This window comes from Pleurodeles waltl, chromosome 3_1, assembly GCF_031143425.1.
Source record: "Pleurodeles waltl isolate 20211129_DDA chromosome 3_1, aPleWal1.hap1.20221129, whole genome shotgun sequence".
Taxonomy (NCBI): Eukaryota; Metazoa; Chordata; class Amphibia; order Caudata; family Salamandridae; genus Pleurodeles; species Pleurodeles waltl.
Window position 1 is genome coordinate 1,632,150,936 of NC_090440.1, and position 20,155 is coordinate 1,632,171,090.

A 20,155-nucleotide genomic window follows, 5' to 3' on the forward strand; every position below is an offset into this window, starting at 1 on the left:
AAACAGAGTCCCACTCAGCCTGGTGCCCGCAGGCTAGAAAGGAGACTCTGTGAAACACAATATTTGTATTTGGCTAAGATCACACCAGTTGGTGAAACAGTGAAGTCAAGATTGGGCCCAGATTTTACCTTTTCACACAACAATTTAGCTATTAGAAGGGTATATTTTTCTAAGATTTATGTTTAATGTTTTGTTATCTAGGTAATGAAGGGCTTGATTATAGCGTGGCTAACAGGGAGAAGCCATATTTCATTTTGGGCCGTTATGCCTAGCGTTATTTATGTTGTTGTTATCGTTATATACTTCAGCATATTGAAGTATATTATCTTTTCTTCTCTGTACTCTGAAACAATCTACCCTATGCCACTGCACCCTACACCACTTTTCTCCACTCTGTGCTACTCTATGCCACTGCAATCTATGCTGTACCACTCCACTCTACACCACTCTACTCTGCAGCACTTTACACTACGGCACTATGCTATTCTACTCTAACCATTGTACACTACACTCCTGCACTCTGCCAGTGCACTCTTCACCACTTTACTCAAAACCAATGCACTCTATGCCACTGCACTCTATGCCAATCTACTCTGCACCACAGCACTCTATTCCACTGCTTTCAATGCCACTGTACTCTGTGCCACAGCACTCTAGGCGACTCCACTCTATGCCACTCTACAATACACCACTGTACTCTGCGACCCTCTTATCTGCAACATTGCACTCTGCCACTGAACTCCACGCCACTGTACTCTGCACCACTGCATTCAATGCCAATGTACTCTGTTCCACTGCACTCTTTTCTGCACCACAGCACTCTGATCTACTCTACTCTACACCACTCCACTGTAGGCACTTCACTCTACTTTGAAATCATCTCCTCTATGACACTGCAATCTACGCAACTCCACTCTATGCTATGCCAGTCTAATCTACTCTGCACCACTCCAATGTACCCTGCGCCAATCCAATCAGCTCTGCACTGCTCTATGCTACTGCACTCTACATCACTATTCTCCACTCTGCAACAATCTACTCTTCACCACTATACTGTACTCTGCAGCAATCTACTCTATGCCACGGCACTCTATGCAGCTCTATTCTACTCTGCACCACTGTACTCTAAGCCACTCTTCTCTACTCTGCATCACTCTACATCACTGCACTCTACACCAATGCATTCTATGCCACTCTACTGTACACCACTGCCCTTTATGACACTCTACTCTGCAACACTGCACTCTACCACTGAACTATACTCCTCTCTCCTCTGCGCCACGGCACTCTACTCTGCACCGCTCAACTATATGCCACTCTACTGCCCTCTACACCAATGTACTATATGCCACTACACTCTATGCCACTCTACTCTGCATCACTGCACTCCACCACTGCACTCTACACCAGTCTACTCTACCTTGCACCACTCCACTCTACCATGCACCGCATCACTCTATGACACATCACTCTGAACCACTGCAATCTATGCTGTGCCACTCCACTCTGCTCCCCTCTACTATCCACCACTCTACACTACTGCACTGTACGCTAAACCAATGCAGTCTTCGCCAATGCACTCTACACCACTACACTGTACACCAATCGACTTTGCACCACTGTACTCTATGCCACCCAACTCCACTCTATGACACTTCACTCTGACACTACACTCCACGATACTAGACTCTGACACTCTATTCCATTAAACTGTAACACTTTCTCCACTCTGTAACTCCCTACACAACTCCCTATACGCCACTCTATGCCACTCCACACCACTCTATGCCACTCCACACCACTCTATGCCACTTCAATCTACGATACTCTACTCAACGCCACTGCACAACCCTCTATGCCACTCCACTATACAACAATGTACTATGCTCAACAACACTCTACCCAACTTTCTCTATGCTAGCTCACGTTACTTTACTTCACTCTACTCCAGTTCACTCTTATTTATGCCTCTGCACTCTACGACACTCTGCCACTCCACTCTCTGACACTCTATTACATTGTGACACTACTCCACTCTACTACTACTTTATGGCATTGGTGGTTGATTAGAGATTCAGATCTTCATTGATTGCCTTGTCACTCATATGAGACGTGAGTCAGATCTATCTTCGCCATTTTGGTTACAAGCACTCTGTAACCCTTTTAACTCAAGCTTAACGAAGGCTTAGGATGATCCTGATACTTGTCTAGGGGATCGAAATATCGTCGGCCAAAGTACCTTGACTTGAATTTGTGATATTGTACATAAGTTGGCATAAGCATAGGTACTATGAGCTAATGACTTCTTGATTCACTATTTGAGTCATTCATGTAAAAGTGGGTGTATAAAAGCGTGTAAATCATTATTGTGGATGCTAACCTTGTAGGGAAGTAGCCTCTTTCTAGCTTGGTTACCCCCACATTTGGCCTGTTTGCCAGTGTGTTTGAGTGTGTCTACTGGGATCCTGCTAATCAGGACCCCACTAGTTATGCTCGCTCCCTTCAATTATGGTTGTTGCATACTGGTAACCCAGTATTTCACCCAAGATTGGCATACTGGTGCCCCCTTATAAGTCCCTAGTATATGGTACTTAGGTACCCAGAGCATTGGGGTTCCAGGAGATCCCTATGGGCTGCAGCATTTCTTTTGCCACAAAAGGGAGCCCATGCAAAGGCTTCTGCAGGACTGCCATTGCAGCCTGCGTGAAAATGTGCATGCACCCTTTCACTGCCAGTTACACTGCACTGGGTCACTTATAAGTCACCCCTATAGCAGGCCCTCCAGCCCTGAGGGCAGGGTGCAGAATACCTGTGTGTGAGGGCACCCCTGCACTAGCAGAGGTGCCCCTACGACCTCCAGGACCATTTTTTGAGACTTCAGGAGTGCGGGGATGCCATTTTACACATGTACTGGAAATAGGTCACTCCCTATTCCAGCTACATAATGGTAACTCCGAACATAGGTATGTATTGTATCAAACATGTTGGAATCATACCCCAAGGCTTTTGCAAGCATTGGTTGTATGATTTCATGCACTCTGGGGGCTCCTTAGAGGACCCCCAGTATTGCCATTCCAGCCTTCTGAGGTTTTCCAGGCAGCCCCAGCTGCTGCCACCTCTCAGACAGGTTTCTGCCCTCCTGTTGCTTGAGAAGCTCAAGCCCAGGAAGGCAGAACAAAGGATTTCCTTTGGGAGAGGGGTGTTACACCCTCTCCCTTTGGAAATAGGTTTTGAAGGGGTAGCTTCCTTACCCAGGCCACTGGAAATACTTTGAAGGGCACATTTGGTGCCCTCTTTACATAATTCAGTCTACACCGGTTCAGGTACCCCCAGTCCCTGCTCTGGCACGCAACTGGACAAAGGAAAGGGGAGTGACCACTCCTCTATCCATCACCACCCCAGGTATGGTGCTCAGAGCTCCTCCAGAGGGTCCCTGGGTTTTGCTGTAAGGAAATGCCTCCTTGGCATGGTTACCCCCTGACTTTTTCCCTTTGCTGATGCTAAGTTTTGATTTGAAAGTGTGCTGAGGCCTGCTAACCAGGCCCCAGCACCAGTGTTCTTTCCCTAACCTGTACTTCTGTTTTGACAATTGGCACACCCTGGCATCCAGGTAAGTCCCTTGTAACTGGTCCCCTGGTACCAAGGGCCCTGATGCCAGGGAAGGTCTCTAAGGGCTGCAGCATGTCTTATGCCACCCTGGGGACCCCTCACTCAGCACAGACACACTGCTTGCCAGCTTGTGTGTGCTGGTGCCCGCCCCCTCCTGCCACGGCCCCACTTTTGGCGGCAAGGCCGGAGGAGATAATGAGAAAAACAAGGAGGAGTCACTGGCCAGTCAGGACAGCCCCTAAGGCAACCTGAGCTGAGGTGACTGACTTTCAGAAATCCTCCATCTTGCAGATGGAGGATTCCCCCCCAATAGGGATAGGAATGTGACCCCCTCCCCTTGGGAGGAGGCACAAAGAGGGTGTACCCACCCTCAGGGCTAGTAGCCATTGGCTACTAACCCCCCAGACCTAAACACACCCCTACATTTAGTATTTAGGGGCTCCCCAGAACCTAGGAACTCAGATTCCTGCAACCTAAGAAGAAGAGGTCTGCTAAGCTGAAAAACCCTGCAGAGAAGACGGAGACACCAACTGCTTTGGCCCCAGCTCTACCGGCCTGTCTCACCCCTTCTAAAGACACTGCTCCAGCTACGCTTTCCCCATGGACCAGCGACCTCTGAATCCTCAGAGGACTGCCCTGCTCTAGAAGGACCAAGAACTCCCGAGGACAGCGGCTCTGTTCACCCAAGACTGCAACTTTGTTACAAAGGAGCAACTTTAAAACAACTTGCGTTTCCCGCCGGAAGCGTGAGACTTGCTACTCTGCACCCGACGCCCCCGGCTCGACTTGTGGAGAACAAACACTTCAGGGAGGACTCCCCGGCGACTGCGAGACCGTGAGTAGCCAGAGTTGCCCCCCCCTGAGCCCCCACAGCGAGGCCTGCAGAGGGAATCCCGAGGCTCCCCCTGACCGCGACTGCCTGTTCCTCAGATCCCGATGCCTGGAAAAGACTCTGCACCCGCAGCCCCCAGGACCTGAAGGATCCTAACTCCAGTGCAGGAGTGACCCCCAGGAGGCCCTCTCCCTTGCCCAGGTGGTGGCTACCCCGAGGAGCCCCCCCTTTGCCTGCCTGCATCGCTGAAGAGACCCCTTGGTCTCCCATTGATTTCTATTGCTAACCCGACGCTTGTTTGCACACTGCACCCGGCCGCCCCCGCGCTGCTGAGGGTGTACTTTCTGTGCTGACTTGTGTCCCCCCCGGTGCCCTACAAAACCCCCCTGGTCTGCCCTCCGAAGACGCGGGCACTTACCTGCTGGCAGACTGGAACCGGGGCACCCCCTTCTCCATTGAAGCCTATGCGTTTTGGGCACCACTTTGAACTCTGCACCTGACCGGCCCTGAGCTGCTGGTGTGGTAACTTTGGGGTTGCTCTGAACGCCCAACGGTGGGCTACCTTGGACCCAAACTTGAACCCCGCAGGTGGGTTACTTACCTGCAAAAACTAACTAACTCTTACTCCCCCCAGGAACTGTTGAAAATTGCACTGTGTCTAGTTTTAAAATAGCTATATGTGATTTATGTGAAGACTGTATATGCTATTTTGATTAATCAAAGTTCCTAATGTACCTACCTGCAATACCTTTCATTTAAAGTATTACATGTAAAATTTGAACCTGTGGTTCTTAAAATAAACTAAGAAAATATATTTTTCTATACAAAAACCTATTGGCCTGGAATTGTCTCTGAGTGTGTGTTCCTCATTTATTGCCTGTGTGTGTACAACAAATGCTTAACACTACTCCTTTGATAAGCCTACTGCTCTACCACAGTACCACAAAATAGAGCATTAGTATTATCTCTTTTTGCCACTATCTTACCTCTGAGGGGAACCCTTGGACTCTGTGCATACTATTCCTTACTTTGAAATACTGCATACAGAGCCAACTTCCTACATTTGCCATCTTGGATTCCAAGTTGGCAGCGAACTCTGGGAGCATCTGAGTGGCCAGTGCCAGCAGGTGGTGTCAGAGCCGTCCCCTGATAGGTGCTTACCTGTTTAGCTGACCAATCCCCCTTTCAGGGCTATTTAGGGTCTGTCCTTTAGGAGGTTCTTCAGATTCAGATTGCAAGACTCCCAGCAGGAATCCTTTGCATCCTTTACTTCAACTTCTCACCGAAGAAACTGCATCTGGACCCTCAAGGAACTCCACAAACTGCAACAACGAAGCAAAGACGACTTCTGCAACATTGTATCTTCAGCTCTTGCCAGCAAATGCAACTGATTCCCGGTCGTGCATCCTCAGAGGACAGCCTGTCTTCAGTCTGCACCAGAAGAATGAACTAATCTCCCTTGGAGTGAAGGAGACCATCGGCATGGGTCCCCTCTCCTGACGAGTTGCATGGATCCTGCATCACGGGTGGTAGACTGAAGTGATCCCGATGGTCCTGACGTCCTACTGTCCAACTTTGGTGGAGGTAAGAGCTTGCCTTCGCACGCCAGACAGTACCCCGTGCACCACATGTTTTTCAGTTGCCAAGGCGTGTGGCATCCTTCTATGAAATTATTTGTGCACAATGTAGCTCTGGCCCATAGCACTCCTTACTGAGTTGCACAGCTTCCTGAGTGGTTCTCTGGCGGCATGGGATCCTTTGTTTTTGTGCTGCGTGGGCCTCCTTTCGCAACTCCTTTGTCCCCATGCTGGGGGACTCCTGTGTGCACTGGCTGGTATTCTGTGGGCTCTCTGAGTTGCTGGGAGCCCCCTCTGACTCCTCCTCCTGGGTAGAGTCCACCAGGTCCCTCCTGGTCCCGGGCAGTGCCATTTTACGCTAACCAAGAGCCTTGCCTGTGCCAAGACTTGTTAGTGGAATCCAGTGATGCAAACCAGACTGCAATCATCCATCCGGTGTGGGATATCATCTGCACCAACCACGAACCTGCATCCATCTTCTTGGGTGAAGTACTGACTGTTGTTCTTCACCAGTGGTTCTTCTTTTGCACCTTGATTCGGGTTAGCAGGGGCTCCTGTCCTCCCTGGACTCTTCTGTGCTTCTTGGACTTAGTCCCATTCTTGCACAGGTCTTCAGGTCCAGGAATCCACCCTTTGTGTCTTGAAGTCTCTTCTGGTTCTTGCATTATCTTTTTTCTTGTGTGTTCTAGGAAAGTTACTGTGATTTACTCCTGTTTTCCTGGGCTCTGAGGTGGGTTCTCTTACTTACCTTTGGTGTTTTCTAATACTCCCAGCACCCCTCTACACACCACACTTGCCTAGGTGGGAAACCGACATTTGCATTCCACTTTCTTAGTACATGGTTTGTGTTTCCCCTAGGCCCATTTCTAACCATTGTGATTTTCACTAATTGCACTGTTTTCTAACTGTTTTTATTGCTATTGCTGCATACTAGTGTGTATAATTGGTGTATTACTTACCTCCTAAGGGAGTATAGTCTCTATGGTATTTTTGGCATTTGTGTCACTAAAATAAAGTATCTTTATTTTTGTAACACTGAGTATTTTCTTTCATGTGTGTGAGTTCTGTGTGACTACAGTGGTATTGCATGAGCTTTGCATGTCTCCTAGATAAGCCTTGGCTACAGCCACCCCTAGAGAGCCTGGCGTCTAGACACTGCCTACATTTCACTAATAAGGGATAACTGGACGTGGTATAAGGTGTAAGTACCGTAGGCACGCACTACAAACCAGGCCAGCCTCCTCCAAACCACTGTACTATATAGGTTACTTTTTACATTTTTCTTGTAATTGGTGACATTGGGTCATCCAGATAACTTGTGTAATGCCGGAATACCAGTCTTCCTCGATTTCCCCTGTTGATATTTTCCCACTACATTTGATCTTTTATATTTTGATTGAATAAATGCATAAAACATTCCATTTGCATACTACTTTAATATCATTGTTTATGGGAATGGTGTTGCATTTTTTCCAAGGGACCCCTGTTCCTTTAAAGTTAGTTTACTGCTCCATTCTAGGACACTCTACTTACTCCAGGATACTACGCCACACCAGTCGATGACACATCATTCTCCTTTATGCCATTAACTTTGAGCCATGCTGAATAGTAGTCTCACTAGTGTACAGCATGGCTAAAACACATTGGCAAAGGCAATAGAACTTGCATGGGCGAGACCTATTGGCTTTGCCAATGCTTGTTTATAAGGTATGAACTTTAAGGTGACTTGCAATATCCTTATGTACACAGGGGGTATTTTACCCCATATGATACATGGTAACATCACCAACTTTCCCACAAACCACTTAAAACCTAAGTGCATAGCTTCTGTCATTCCAAGCTATTAAAGTAGAGCAGAAGAAAGAAAAGCAACATTCCATTTTTTGCTTTAAACAGCTGCATTAATTATGCTCTGTGATATGATCTGCCTTTTACCTTGGCTGCTAGCTCTGGCAGAAGGCATTGTAATGTCAGAACTCGACTGTAATAACTCTATCATAGTCATTTTCCGATGTATTTTCTTTATAATCAGTGAATGTCTTTTCTTTACACGCTGTGACTTGGTGCATCACAAACAGCCGTTTCTAAAGAAATTAGTGACTGCAGTTTAAACAGAGATTAGAGAATCCATGTTTATATATCCTGTAACTCCAAGAGCGTCTTCAGTTGAAATGCTTCTAGTTATGACTGATGTGGAGCTGAGTTTCCCAAGATCACACACAGGAGTAGAAGTGTTATTAGAAATATGGTTTCCGAGCACAGTTTACAACTATTGTGCCTAATCGCTTTTGAGCTCTCCAGTGCGGTTCCAATTGGCATGTGGCGATGGGCATGATGGGTGTGGGGTGCAAAGGGTATGTTCTTCCTTTTTACCCTCCTACCTTGATTTGCTTGGTGCATGAAGATGCAAGGTTAATCAACATGTTATTTTCACATTTGAGCTAATTACTTTGTGAATGTAAATAACAATAATATACTTTCAGACTGTGAAAACATCCCTTCCTTTCTCCCTATTTCACTTCCAATATATATGATTGTGTATATTTATCGAGCCTGCGGTTCGTAAACAACGAGCGATTTGTATACGGTTGATTGAAAGTCCCCAAGGATGTCCCTGTCCCCCCCAGAAATGTATTGTCTCCTACGCCCCTGCAAATATAACACGCTACTGTAGGCGGAGATTATGAAATCAAAGCAAAATCTAGTCTACCGCTCTTCTACAGAAAATATGAACATTCAGTTTTTGCTGCCTTCAAGTCGTAACTTTTTAAAACCAGCACCGGGGTAAATATCTCTTACATTAAGACCGTTCCATCTTTAACATTTCACTTCGGAGCACTGCGCGTGGGCGGGGTCGCCTACTGAGTGGCGTTCAAACCAGAGTCAGGCAATACGTCCCTGGGCTACGCTACCCTATATGGCTCCGTTTCAGACACTTGTTTTGCCTGATCCTAACATGGACGTCACTTTGACATTTGCCTACGTCTTCTCTAATGCCCGCCTCCAGCTACGCCTTCTCTAATGCCCGCCTCCTCAACCAGTGACAGGTGCCTATATCGCGAGAAGACGCGAGAGGCAGCTGGTAGCAGAGGAGCAATAACAGAAAGTGAAGGGTCGGACAGGACCCCCCGAGAGCCGCCGCTGCTATGGCGGCTCTGCTCCTGGGGGATAAGAGGGCCACGGCCGCCCAGCTCAAAGCAGAGCTCACACGGGCTGATTCGGGCAGCGCTGCGCGAAGGCTTCGGGAGCTGCTGGACTCATTGCTGGGCGCCGGGCGACCACCGCCTTCGGGACAGGAGGAGGTGTTGGAGTGGTGTCGCTGCCTCCTGGCTGGCGGAGACAGTTTCGAGGTGTTCTGCCAGAGCGTGAGAGCTTACGACAGTGCGGCACTCTGCGGCCTGGTCTGGACTGCCAACTTTGTGGCGTACCGGTGCAGAACGTGCGGTATTTCTCCCTGCATGTCCCTGTGCGCGGAGTGCTTCCACCAGGGCGAGCATGCCGGCCACGACTTCAACATGTTCCGCAGCCAGGCAGGAGGCGCCTGTGACTGTGGGGACAGCAACGTCATGCGGGAGAGTGGGTGAGTGTCTACAGTCTAGTATTGTGCACCGTAGTCTACAGTCTGCTCATTTGCCGGCTAACATATCCACCACAAACACTTGTGCTAGCACCTACTCCCTCGATGTGCCAGTCCTATACCCATAAGTGACAGCCTGCCCTGTTTGTCAGGGACTGCTTACGTACGGCGGGTGTTACACCCCCTCCTATAATTGTCTTTTCTGATTAATATTTGTGTACAAGTACTTTCAGTCGGGTATGATGTGGTATCTGGTGGATTTCACCCTGAATCTTTGCACGCCCACTCACTCAAAACACACACTTACCGCCGTTTTGAAAGCCCTAAAAAAAGTTGATAATTTTACAAAAGACTATGCTTTTCTCACTAAGTACTCCTACCAGTCCGCATACCTCCCCTTTCCACTGCCTCTTAAGCCCCTCTCATGAGCTCTGCTTGTCGTATAATGTATTTTAACATTAGATGTCAGCATGATTGTCTGGAAATCTGAAGCTAACACCCCCTCCCCCAATCTTACAGTAGATCTGTCAACTCACACGGTGCCACCATGTGACACAGTATTGGCTCACCTCACCCGGCGAGGAGCCAATATCACACGGTGGCAGAGAAAACGAGCTGATGAACTGTTAAGTCGGAGACTTCAAGTTAAAATCTTCTTTATTACAAGTTGTAAAAACAATAAGGCTTAACAAGCGATCATGGTAAAAGCGTGTGTCTCTCGCAGGTCTCTCTCTGCCTTCTCCCCTCCCGATCTCCAACCACCTCGAATTCGAATCCCCACACGCAACTACACACGAACGAAAACAATTCTAAATACCTAACCACGCGCTAATACAACACTAGCGCTAATAAACTATATCACATATATACTATATAACATATCAACATAACACATCTCCTTCCTTTAAACAAAAAAAACAAAAGTACACACAGTAAAAAGAACATAATTATATTATTACACAATATAATCATTTAACCATTTCGGTTTGGAAACAATCCTTTTACCATTACTTGTTGTTTCTTCATTGTTACTATCATTGGAAGTACTGCCTATTTCCATAGATTTAGCACACTCCTCCACGTCACTAGTAATACAATCCGAATCACCTTCCGGAGCTCCTTCTTCCAAAACTTGCTCCGAATTCCTTCTATACATATCTTTCTCAACATTGTCACTCAAACACATCTCTTTTCCCAAATTGACATTCATTTTATTATTTTTATCTACCCCAATCTCATCTAGAGAATCACTTACATTCATTCTATTCGTTGGCTGACCCTTAAACACAGCAATCCTTTTAAGGTTCCATACCTTGCCATCACTCAGAAGGACTGCATTACGCAAAACTTTGCTTACTTGAATAGGTTCTGAATATTGACTCTCACCCTTCCTTACTCTCCACGGTTTCTTCACCTTAACCCAATTCCCTTCACAAATTTCCACCTCTCTTTTTGAACCTCTACTCTTGTCAAAAGTCTGTTTATAAGCCATATGTTTCCTCATAATTTGATCTCTCACACTTCCAAAAGGCACCCTACATTCATCGACTTCCAACAACCACTCTGGGTTGCACTTAGTCCTTGGTACCCTTCCTCTCATTAATTCAAAAGGAGATAAACCCAAGGCTTCATGATAACATGTCCTATAAGACCACAACGTTTTCTAAATTTGTACCGACCAATCGTCCCCATTCCTACACGCAATCTGAATAGCATTCTTCATAACCCTATTAAACCTTTCGATCATTCCATTGCCACTAGGATTGTATAAAGATGTAGTTCTATGCTTAATTCCTATCCTTTCAAAATATTCTTTTGTCAAAGTGGACGTAAATTGCACTCCATTGTCACTAATAATCTGTACAGGTAAACCCTCCTCCACAAAGGTATTGTCCATAAATGTTAAAACCTCCAAAGAGTCCACCTTGTCCACAATTTTCACAACTGGCCACCTTGAAAAAATATCAATCATGGCAATAATATACCTTCCAGGATTCCCAATGGGACCCATGATGTCTATAGCAATAGTGTGCCACGGCTTACTCGGAATAATAGGTTCACACATATTTGGTTTTAAAGTATTTAAAGTCTTATCTGAATTGGCACAAATGACACATTCCCTTACCACCCTTTCAGCTTGAACATCAATTCCAGGCCACCAATACCATCTCTTCACCCTCTGTTTTGTTTTAACTATGCCACAGTGAGTTTCATGACATAATTTTAAAATTGTATTTCTAAGTGTCTTAGGTGGTATAGCTCTATCACCTCTAAAAATAGTTCCATGAACCAATGAAAGTTCACATCTCACCTCCCAAAACTGTTTAAGTATATTGGACATTTTAGACTTGTTGGGCCAACCTTTCATTACACATTCCGACACTGATTGTAAATCCTTATCCTTAGAATATTCCTCCTTCCACACTTCCTCCTTTATACTTATGCCATCGTCATCATGAATTAATGCCACTTGTAACTCTTCTCCTTCACCAATATCACATTCTACAATCTCAGTAGGCATTCTAGACAAGTAATCTGCCAGCACATTACTTTTCCCAGGAACATATTCAATTACATAAATAAAATCTTGCAAACGCATAGACATTCTAGCAATCCTCGCTGTTGCTTTACACATTCCTTCAGTGGTCAACAATTTCACTAATGGCTTATGATCTGTACGTAATATACATTCCTTTCCCCACACAAACTGTCTATAATGCTCCAGTGCCCAAATACATGCAAGTGTCTCCTTCTCTATCACCGAAAACTTTTCTTCATTCGGTGATAACGCACGAGATGCAAAAGCAATTATAACTTCCTTTCCAGAAGTATCGATTTGTGTTAACACACCACCTAAACCTTTATTGCTGGCATCTACAGTTACTACATTCGTACGTTCAGGATCAAAGCTACTCAAAATAGGGGCCTGTGCAATTGCTCTCTTTACATTATTAAACTCCATTTCACAATCTCTAGACCAACCAAATTTTACATGGTTTTTCAGCAATTGTCTGATATTGTATACCATGCTAGAAAATCCCTTCACAAATTTTGCATAGAACTCAACCATTCCTAAAAATGACTTAATATCCTCTTTGCACGTAGGATGTGGTGAATCCATAATGGCATCCACCAGCTTAGGTTTCATGGTTACACCGTCCCCACATAACACATGTCCTAGATAAGTTACAGATTGTACCCCAAACTTACACTTCGAATGTTCCACAGTTAAACCTTTTTTTTCCAAAATACTTAAAACCTCCCTCAAAACTGCGTCATGTTCCTTCCTATCCTTGCCAAATAGTAAAATATCATCTTGAAAACATCTCACATTAGTATGTCTCCCAAATAACTGATGCATTAACCTCTGGAATATAGCAGCTGCTGAAGCTAAACCGAACAGTAATCTTTTATATTGAAAACATCCCACAGGAGTAATAAAAGCAGTATATTTCTTACTGGTTTCGCTTAATTTGATTTGGTGATATGCAGCAGATAAATCTATAGTGGAAAACCATCTTGCTCCTTTGATTAACGTTAACATCTCTGAAATTTTTGGCAGAGGAAATTTATCTACTACAATATTTTTGTTCAGATGGCGCAAATCTATGCATAACCGAATCTTTCCATTCGCACGTTTAGCAACTACTATAGGAGAAATCCATTCTGAAGACTCAATTGGTTCGATGATCTCGGCTTCTACCAATTTATCCAATTCTCTCTCCACTTCACTCCTAACTAAAATGGGAATGTTCCTTACCTTATGTATCTTTGGACTAGCATTAGTTTTAAGAACAATACTATGTTCAAAATCATCCAAAACACCAATTTTTCCACTAAAAACTTTAGGAAAATTCTTAAACATTTCATTTGCAATGCATTCTCCCTCGTCCACAACCATAACTGGTTCAGGACTATTCGGATCAAGAGTGATATGCAAATCACCCTGATCTTTCCAACCTAAAACTGAAGGTCCCTTCTTTGCTACATATAACTTTCCCACAGATTTTCTGTTTTTAAAAACAAATGTAAGTTCTCTGAAACCCAATAACTCTATTTTCTCTCCAGAAAATCCTTCTGGACTAACATCTGCTTTTTGTAAATTGCTACCTATTTTTCCTATAAACTTCGATTTCCACACTCCCTCATTAATGATGGTAAAAGGCGAACCTGAATCAACATAAACCTGAATCTCAACCCCTCCTATGTGCATTAAACATACTGGTTTCTTCTTGTTACTGACAGACTCTTCCTGAACATTAAATACAAACATTTGATCTTTACTTATACTCTTGCTGTCCTGCTTAATTTTATTTACCCTACTCTCATCCTCACTTGAATTGTCACTCAGTCCATCTACGTACTTCACATTATCATTCTTCTTTTTCTTTTTACACACCCTAGCAAAATGCCCTATAACTCCACACGCCGCACACTTCTGCTTCAATGCAGGACAATATTTGTGTGAAGCTAAATGTGAAGTGCTATCACAACGGTAACACCTTTGACCATTATACTTATTTGCTTGTTGATTCTTTCCACTTTCATTCTTTGTTCTGCCCATTCCTTTATACTTTACTTTGTTTACTGTATCTTCATTAATATCACAATGCTCTGTTTTAACTGCTTTCGCACTTCGACTAGATAACTCAGCTTTTCTAACAATCGCTAAAATATCATCCAGCTCAGTATCTCCATTTATCCACAATCTTTCTTGAATCGCAGGGTCACGGATATGCATTACTACTTGGTCTCTAATTAACTGGTTTTGCAAATGATCGAATTTACAATCATTTGCCAAAACTCTAAGCGCAGCTACATACTCATCCACAGTCTCACCATGCTCTTGTTTTCTTTGAAAAAATGTATATCTTAAAATCCCTATACACACTTTAGGTGCGAAATAATTATCAAATTCTTTCAAAACATTTTCAAATACATTTGTGTCCTCGTTGCTGTTAGTTTTCGTCATAGACTCAAATACTTTTAGTCCTTCTGGTCCCACAGAATGCAAGAAAATCTTTTTTTTCCTCTCCGGACTCATTTTTCCTTCCTCATCAATAGTCTCCAAGAAATTTATAAAGTACGATTTCCATTCTGTCCATTTCATACATGGACTTCCCCCTGCTGGCCAGAATGCTTGTGGGGGCTGAAGCGAAAATTGTTGTGTGGCCATTAAAAATTTTGTAATGCAAAATATATGTTTAAATTAATTATTCTAAGAAAATTGTGCTGTACCATATGTAATTGTCCAGATAATGAACTTCCTTCCACTTAGTTTCCAAAAACTGTTGCAAAAGAATTCAATCAGTGAAAATACACATTTCAAATGGATATGTCCTTTTATCCAGAATTCATCTGTGAATTGCCTGTAAATTACTGTACTGTTCCTCTGTACATTTCCAATGACACGCACGCTGATTCTTTTACGCCTCAAATGTCACTCACGCTATTCCTCTGTCCTATTCCGTGTGAATAACACACAAAATAACGTTCCGATTCCCAGCTGATATGCCTTTCCAAAAAAACAAGTTTTGCCAAGGTCCACTCCTCTAATGTACGTGAATACGTCCAATCACTTCTCTAAATCAGACTCTCGAGGAATGGAACGGAGAGCACAGCTTGAATATCGCCCATCTCTGTAACGGCAAGTTCCTTCAATACTTTCTGTTTATTTCCTGCAAAACGATCCTCAATAAATCACTAGTCTTGTCAAGCCTTACAGTTTTATATTTCTAAATTCCATCGTCGTGTAAGATTTCTCCTTGTTTTCCAAACCGAAAGTAATAACTCTTTCCGGCACTTCGCACTCCGTTTCCACCGTAGGTTCCACAATTAAGCTCGTCGCCAGAATTGTTAAGTCGGAGACTTCAAGTTAAAATCTTCTTTATTACAAGTTGTAAAAACAATAAGGCTTAACAAGCGATCATGGTAAAAGCGTGTGTCTCTCGCAGGTCTCTCTCTGCCTTCTCCCCTCCCGATCTCCAACCACCTCGAATTCGAATCCCCACACGCAACTACACACGAACGAAAACAATTCTAAATACCTAACCACGCGCTAATACAACACTAGCGCTAATAAACTATATCACATATATACTATATAACATATCAACATAACATGAACCCTCTGTACACAGTGGTTTTCAGCTCGTTTTCGGAGATTTATAACTGCCCAGGGCATCGGCAGCAGCCTCCGCGCAAGCTTTCATTTATTTTATTAGGAGGAAGGGGTTTGGGGCTGGGGTGGCGGCAAAGTGACTTTTAGGTGCTTCTTGGCACAAGGTCATGCCCCCTCAAAGGCCCTGCCCCCTCCTCACTGTGAGGTTTTTGGTGAAATTGGCAGGTCTGTTGCTGACCAAGCCTCCTCCTTGCCCATCCTACCTGCCAACACTCCCCTCCTTTCACTTTTCAGTCGCGGCTTGTCACTTCCCTGCTGGTGAGTGCCAGCACACTATACACTTGTATGCCTACACTCTCAGCTTGCCAACACTTAATCATACTACCCACCAGCCCTTCTTCTGCTGCCTGGCATGCCTGTGCGCCAGGCTTCCTTCTTGTGCTTTCCGTGCGCCTGTATCATCTTTTCTCTAGTCCTCCCTGCACTTCACCACCACTGGCTTCCCACCGCAGGGGTGTGCAACTTTAGAAAATATATATACTTGTACAAGTGATAGGACGGTTCTGAATTCTATCCATCCTGTAAAAAAAAAAAATAACACTTTTCCTTTTGGTGCTATGAAGAGAGGAGACAAATTATAGAAGTATTCCCATTATTTAAACGTTTTGGTAACAGCGTCTCTAATTATGCCAGTGCTTATGTTATATTAGGGTTTGGATTCCAGCAAGGTTCTAAGTTTACCACCTTTCTGTAAATCTATTTAGATCCCGGTCATGAGTTGAGAGGAGCATAATTCCTATAGGGAATTCTGTTCTACTCAATCATGAGTGAGCCTGTGTTGCCAGACCTGGATATAACCTGACAGAAAATCCAGCTAGTAAAATCATTTTTGGAACCGGCTGCATTACAAAGTGAACCTTTTAACCTGGCTCACCAAACCGTCAGCTATGGCAAACGGAGAGGATATAATGCTTCCCCTTGTCCGACTACAGTGTCTCCTGCCCGCCTGACCATCCTTCTATCCCACTGTCGCCCCCATGTTTATAACCTGTCCAGAGCAGGTGGTAAATGTAAGCGATAATAGTGAAAGAAAAGGGAATATGGTCTATAATTGTGCCAGGCAAAACCAAGCCTGTAGGTTTAGTCCCCATTCCATTGTGCTAAAAGCGTAATTGCGCAGTACTGATAGGTTGTTAGCAGTGGTACTTGTTTTTAAGGGTGTAGATTTACTACCACATTAGTTCTGTGCCAACTCTTCATCTGGGGCATATAGGGGAAGAGGAAGTGGTAGTTTCAGAGTTGGAATGCCCTGTGAGTGTATGCACACCTGCAAACTTACATGTTAAAGGGTATTAACTAACTTCTCTCTAACCTCCTTCTACAATGGAAGGGGAGTAAAACTGTTTCTCCATAGAGAAAAAGGGGGTAAGGAAAGTACATTTGCATTTGCTCAGCAGATTTTCGCATGAACAGATATACAGGTGCATATTTGCTCATGTGAAAATGGATATCAAAAAAGTTTGCTAGTTCTCCATATATATATAAACTGTTGTGCGTTCTTGAAAGTTTTAAATATGCACTAATGCAAGGACATAAACCACCAGATGCACTTAAGTGGCTTTTTTAATGCTATGCATTAGACATGTACTAAATGATGACCCAGAGAAATGTTGTTTTTTAAAGTTGTACAGTAGTTTAGCGAAACATTTTTTCAAGTTGAAATTTTATGTAAATTGTATTTTCAAAATCATCCTCAATCTTATTTTCATGCTTCTGTACATATGTTTTTTAAGTAATCTAGGAACTTTATAAGTATATCTTAAAATTGTTACATTTTTGAACATGCATGCATGTTTTTGCACTTGGACCACGGTTACGTTGGCAAGATGAGCTCACTGCATTTGTTTGGAGTGCTCACCTTAATAATGAAGGCTTTTGTATTAATGATTCATATATTCAAGTTAGAACAATGTATGCATATGGATGCACATTTTGCCTTATTGGCAGGTATTCCTCTTTCACGGATCATACGGTGGTATTGTAAACAGGCAGCCAAAGTGTTTGTGCTGCGGTGTTTTGGGCTTAGTTATCCAGTGGACAAAATAAATATGGAAACGTGTCCTTGACCCCAAACAGTATGTCCTCGGGGTCGGGAGATAGAAATACTACACCTCTGTACCAAGTGACGTAAAAACCCAGCTTGCCAGGCCAACTTCTTTATACCTCTCCGGCTGACAATTAGCATCACATGTGTGAACATCATTGCGTGTCAATCCAATTTCCCTATTCTTGCCTGCCAGCATGTTTTGCGCATAAGCTCCGTCCTGTGCGTCCACTCCTGTGCATGCTAACTGCTTTTCCTGCACTTCTCTGTCCGCTGCTTGCTAGCTTCTTTCATGTTCCATCATCCATTACCCTGAATAGCATCTTGTTCTGTTTTCCACACTAAGCCTCTATATTAGTTTATTTGTGTACGTTGCCATTCATTGCATGCCAACCTGTTTCTCCTTCTGCCTCTGTGCATGCCAGTTCCTGTCCGTCAGCCCCCGCATTACATGCATATCACTGTTATTCCAGCCAGCATGCGTGTGAAGAAGCATGTCAGACAACTTCCATTTGTGCTAGACCCACTGACATCTTTCCTGCCAATCCTTAAACTAAGGTGTAGTTACTTGATAATTATCGCTCAATACGAGGAAACTGTACCTCTTTTCCCTGTTGTACATTTTCTTTGAAAACCGTAGGAACATGTTCATTATCGCACATTACGTGGAAACTGCACCTCTTTTCCCATGCTGTACCTTTTCTTTTAAAATTATAGGTACATGAACCAACAAAGGCTTCAGCATAACTTGCACCAAATGTATCAGTCAGTTCTTTTCTTTTAGGAATGTCGAACAATTTCAGAGTTGATCCCAGCATCTTGGCTCGTGCCCATGTTCTCGGCTGTTTAAACATTTTTAAGGAAAAATGTGAGGTCAGGTTAAAGAATAGCTGGCTAACAAGTATATTGCACATGGGTATAAATACAGTCTTAGTGGAGTGTTTTTCCTTTACTTTCTCACAGAAGTTGCACATCAAATGTAGGTAGATCCATAGATTAATTTTCACATCTGTACCATTGGAAAGCTTGCAACCTGACGGCAAGAACCATGGAAATTCTGCCCTCGTGTTTTTATTTTTTTTATTTTATTGTTTTGTTCTGCTGAAATAGTTCTCTTTCAGTGAGAGGACAACACATCTTTTATTAAAGCATAACTTGAGTGATCTGTCTTGCGTATAATTAAGTTTATATTTTAGAAAGCTGCTCAGATGCATTTGAAATTAGTGTGGTTTGGTGGATTAATTCATACAGTCTAATATTCAATCTGTTCTGATGTCTTGCCTTATGATGGACTGTATCATAGATGGTTTGCCTAGCTTGCATCTGGAAATAATTTTCTTAATATACTGTCAGATTGATTTAGCATGTGATATGTATGTTTTGCAAGTCAAAGTTTTTGGACACTGTACACTAATATAGAGATCTCAGCAGACATCTAAGATCAACGAATTGCTCTTTTGTGTAAGGTTGGAGAAAGGAAGGGGTATTGTCCATTGTGAGAGGTGCACACTTTGTGACTGTAAATCCTGGCTAAAATCCTCACTCGCACATATTGCATGACCTTAAGAAAATTGCTGTGCTTTTGTATGCCTAATTTTCCCAGAGTGCGAGTTAAAAACCACCCACTAGTTTTATTGAGAGTGTGAACTATACCGAAAAAAATATCCTTCTATCATTTGAAAGATCATAATGTTGCTCTATATATGACAATGCTGGCAATTTTAACGTACATATCGCACATTTGTTTTTTTCGATCGAGCATGTTCTAGACGTTAGAGAGAGTTTGTTCTGGAATCTTTGTAATTTTTTGTTACAAAATTACTGACTTAAATATGTGTCAATGCAGGGATTCGAGTAATTTCAAATTATATTTACATGACAATTCATTAAATATATTTGCTCGTATTTGGCTCTCATACTCTGGTCAAACGCTTTTGCTCAGCCTGTGAATTTGCTGGCTTATCTTCCTCGACTGCAAAGCCTCCTATTTGTTATTTTTCGTTCATTGGATTTTGCCCTGTTTCTGGATCTTACCTACGATTGTGTCTGGCTCTCCTAAGTATTGCGGCCATGTTTTTAGGTCCAACGTAGGCATACGACCTCAAGTATACGTTAGTATACATATCTGTGGACTTAACCCCTTCACTGACAGGCCTTTTTTTTTTGTTTTGTTTTTTTGGGCTATTTGGAGCAGTTTGCGCTTAGGCCCTCATAACTTTTTGTCCACATAAGCTACCTATGTCAAATTTGCATCCTTGTTTCCCAACATCTGAGGGGTTCTAGAGGTACCCAGGGTTTGTGGGTTCCCCTGGAGGAGACCAAGAAATTAGCCAAA

At 43.5% G+C, this 20,155-nt stretch overlaps 1 protein-coding gene across 4 annotated transcripts in view; it reads left to right on the forward strand.

Annotated features, from left to right (window-relative positions):
* The first annotated feature begins 9,073 nt into the window (after window positions 1-9,073).
* Window positions 9,074-20,155, forward strand: part of UBR3 (ubiquitin protein ligase E3 component n-recognin 3) — a 1,605,611-nt gene continuing 1,594,529 nt past the window's right edge. For all 4 annotated transcript variants that reach the window (XM_069225311.1, XM_069225312.1, XM_069225313.1 and 1 more), the window contains exon 1: window positions 9,074-9,598. In XM_069225311.1, coding sequence (XP_069081412.1) covers window positions 9,165-9,598 — 434 coding nt within the window. In that variant the 5' untranslated portion in view covers window positions 9,074-9,164. The remainder of the gene's footprint in view (window positions 9,599-20,155) is intronic.